We start from the raw sequence: 2,121 nt of genomic DNA, 5'->3' as shown, positions 1-2,121 counted from the left end.
AATTGAACGAGATTAGCGGAACCGAAATCAGAGAGCTTAGCCTCCAGTTTCCCTTCTCCTCTGGACTCAAGGAGGACATTAGCACTGCTCACATCACGATGAATGATGCTCTCCTTTTGGCGGTGAATGTAATTAAGAGCAGCTGCTACATCTCTCATTATAGATATCCTTACTCTATTACTGCCTATCAGGCGATCAGTGTAAGCTTTACGTAATGAGGTATCCAGTAGGCTCAGTGATGATAATAGGACTCCCTGAAGGATGGTCCAAGACTCCGGCAATAAACAAGAGAAGGTTTGGATGACGTACTTTAGCTAACATGCTTATCTCACGGCGAACCAGCTGGTTGTAATATGGAGACTTTATATCAGAGTGGAGCATCTTCACGGCAACTTTCTGACCATGCAACAGACCCACTTCAACTTTACCCCAACCTCCTGATCCAAGTGTGTCCTTGTTCGTCAATACTTGCTTATAGCTCACCTCCCAGTACTTGATATCGGTAGCACTGATTTCTTCTAGCTGCTTCACTTGACCTTTCAATCTCATGTTTTCAATTGAGAAAAGACCGACTTGGCTCTGCAGCTGTGCCTGGACTTGCTCCTTCTTTTCTGTTTCTTCTTGCAGCTCACGATGAGCTTCTCTAAGGTCAATGATCTCTCTTCTTAAGCGCTCAATTTCATATTTTAACTGGCCATTTTCCTCTCTTAATCTCTCTTTGTCTGTTTCTAGTTTTTCTTTAATTTCTTCCCTTAAATGTTCTTGTTCTTCCAGAAGCTGCTGTTTGTCATTCTTCCATTGTTCTTTTTCTCTCTCTGCTTGCTGTTTGGCTGTCCTTTGCTGAGTGTCTTTCTTTAACTGAAGATTTTCAATTGATCTCTGAAGTTGATGGATTTCTTCTTTTAGTTTAATCATCTCTTCTTTATTGGAATCTTTAATCACTAAAAATGAAAATTTAAGTAACCTTTACCATAAGGGCAAGTAAAGAATCTTCTTCCACCCCGTGTACCATCAGTACCACCATTTATTGTTTTTTCCTATAAAATTATAAACATATTGTCAACATATTACAATACACATTATAATTACCAATTCCACTCCAGCTATTGTTCCAGGGTAGTCAGGTAGTATCCCTATCCACTGTACTACACCATACAATGGATCACCTCTTTGTATGGCAACCACACGCACCATTGACCCAACAGTGAACTGATGATGAGGATCATGAGAAGGGTCACGGCGATCATGATGACCAGGAGGATCATGATGACCCCTATATTGATTATCACAATTATAACCTTGATGATTACCACCACGATAATCAGCAGGAGGATCAGGAGAATGACGAAGATTAGGAGAGTATGGATGATGAGTATTGTATGAAGAAAGGCTCTTGTATCCTTCTTCATGATGAGCTTTTAGTGACGGTTTTTGTGATCCTTGAGAAACAGGGCTGACATCTTGTTGATGATCTTCAGGAACAGTATGATAAGGTTCAACATCTGAGTAGTTGTCGTCTGTAGGCTTAACTTCTCCTCTTTTAATAACTTCATATCCAGTTGGATCACCACCACCATGTTGACTCTGTTGTCTTGCTAGTTCATATGCTCGTTCTTCTTGTTGTCTTCTTCCTTCACTGAGTGGCTCACTAGTTGATACGTGCATTATAGCCTCTGACATCTTATCCTTTTCACTTTCTTTATTCTTACCAAAGGGCCCAACTCCAGCAGCAGCTCCTTCCTCTTCCTGCCCTCCTCCTGTTTGCCAGGGATGGTTCTCTTGTTCGTTGTCCTTGTTAGCTAACTTAGCTTTCTCAATGTATTTTTCCTGAGATCGATATTCTTCCAAACTCAAACCATATTTCTTAGCTTCTTCTAATTCCCACTTAAGAGCACGAGCTTCTTGTCGCTGTTTAGCATATTCCTCAACATGAAGTACAACACCAAATTCCTCAGGAAAAAATAAACGAGTGTGACCAAAACCAACTTTAAAAACTTCCTGACCACGACTGCCAGTAATGTCAATATACATACCAGGGAAATGCCTATCAATAGATAGAATCTTCTTCTCCTAATAATGAGACACAAATGAAATGTACAACAGTAATGATATCTCACTACC

General features: G+C 40.4%; 1 protein-coding gene across 1 annotated transcript; it reads right to left on the bottom strand.

Moving 5' to 3' along the window:
• Window positions 1-816: 816 nt before the first annotated feature.
• LOC109591709 (uncharacterized) lies at window positions 817-2,070 on the bottom strand (the record flags this gene model as incomplete). The annotated part of the gene is made up of 2 exons (XM_020007378.1): window positions 817-1,037; window positions 1,090-2,070. Coding segments are annotated over 2 exons (1,077 nt in total), but the record flags the coding sequence as incomplete, so codon positions are not given.
• Between the last annotated feature and the right edge of the window lie 51 nt (window positions 2,071-2,121).

Source organism: Amphimedon queenslandica, unplaced genomic scaffold (genome assembly GCF_000090795.2).
Source record: "Amphimedon queenslandica unplaced genomic scaffold, v1.1 AMPQUscaffold_7462_Cont20586, whole genome shotgun sequence".
NCBI classification, from domain to species: Eukaryota; Metazoa; Porifera; class Demospongiae; order Haplosclerida; family Niphatidae; genus Amphimedon; species Amphimedon queenslandica.
Note: the sequence above shows the minus strand (reverse complement) of the source record. Positions and strands in the feature narration are given on the sequence as shown.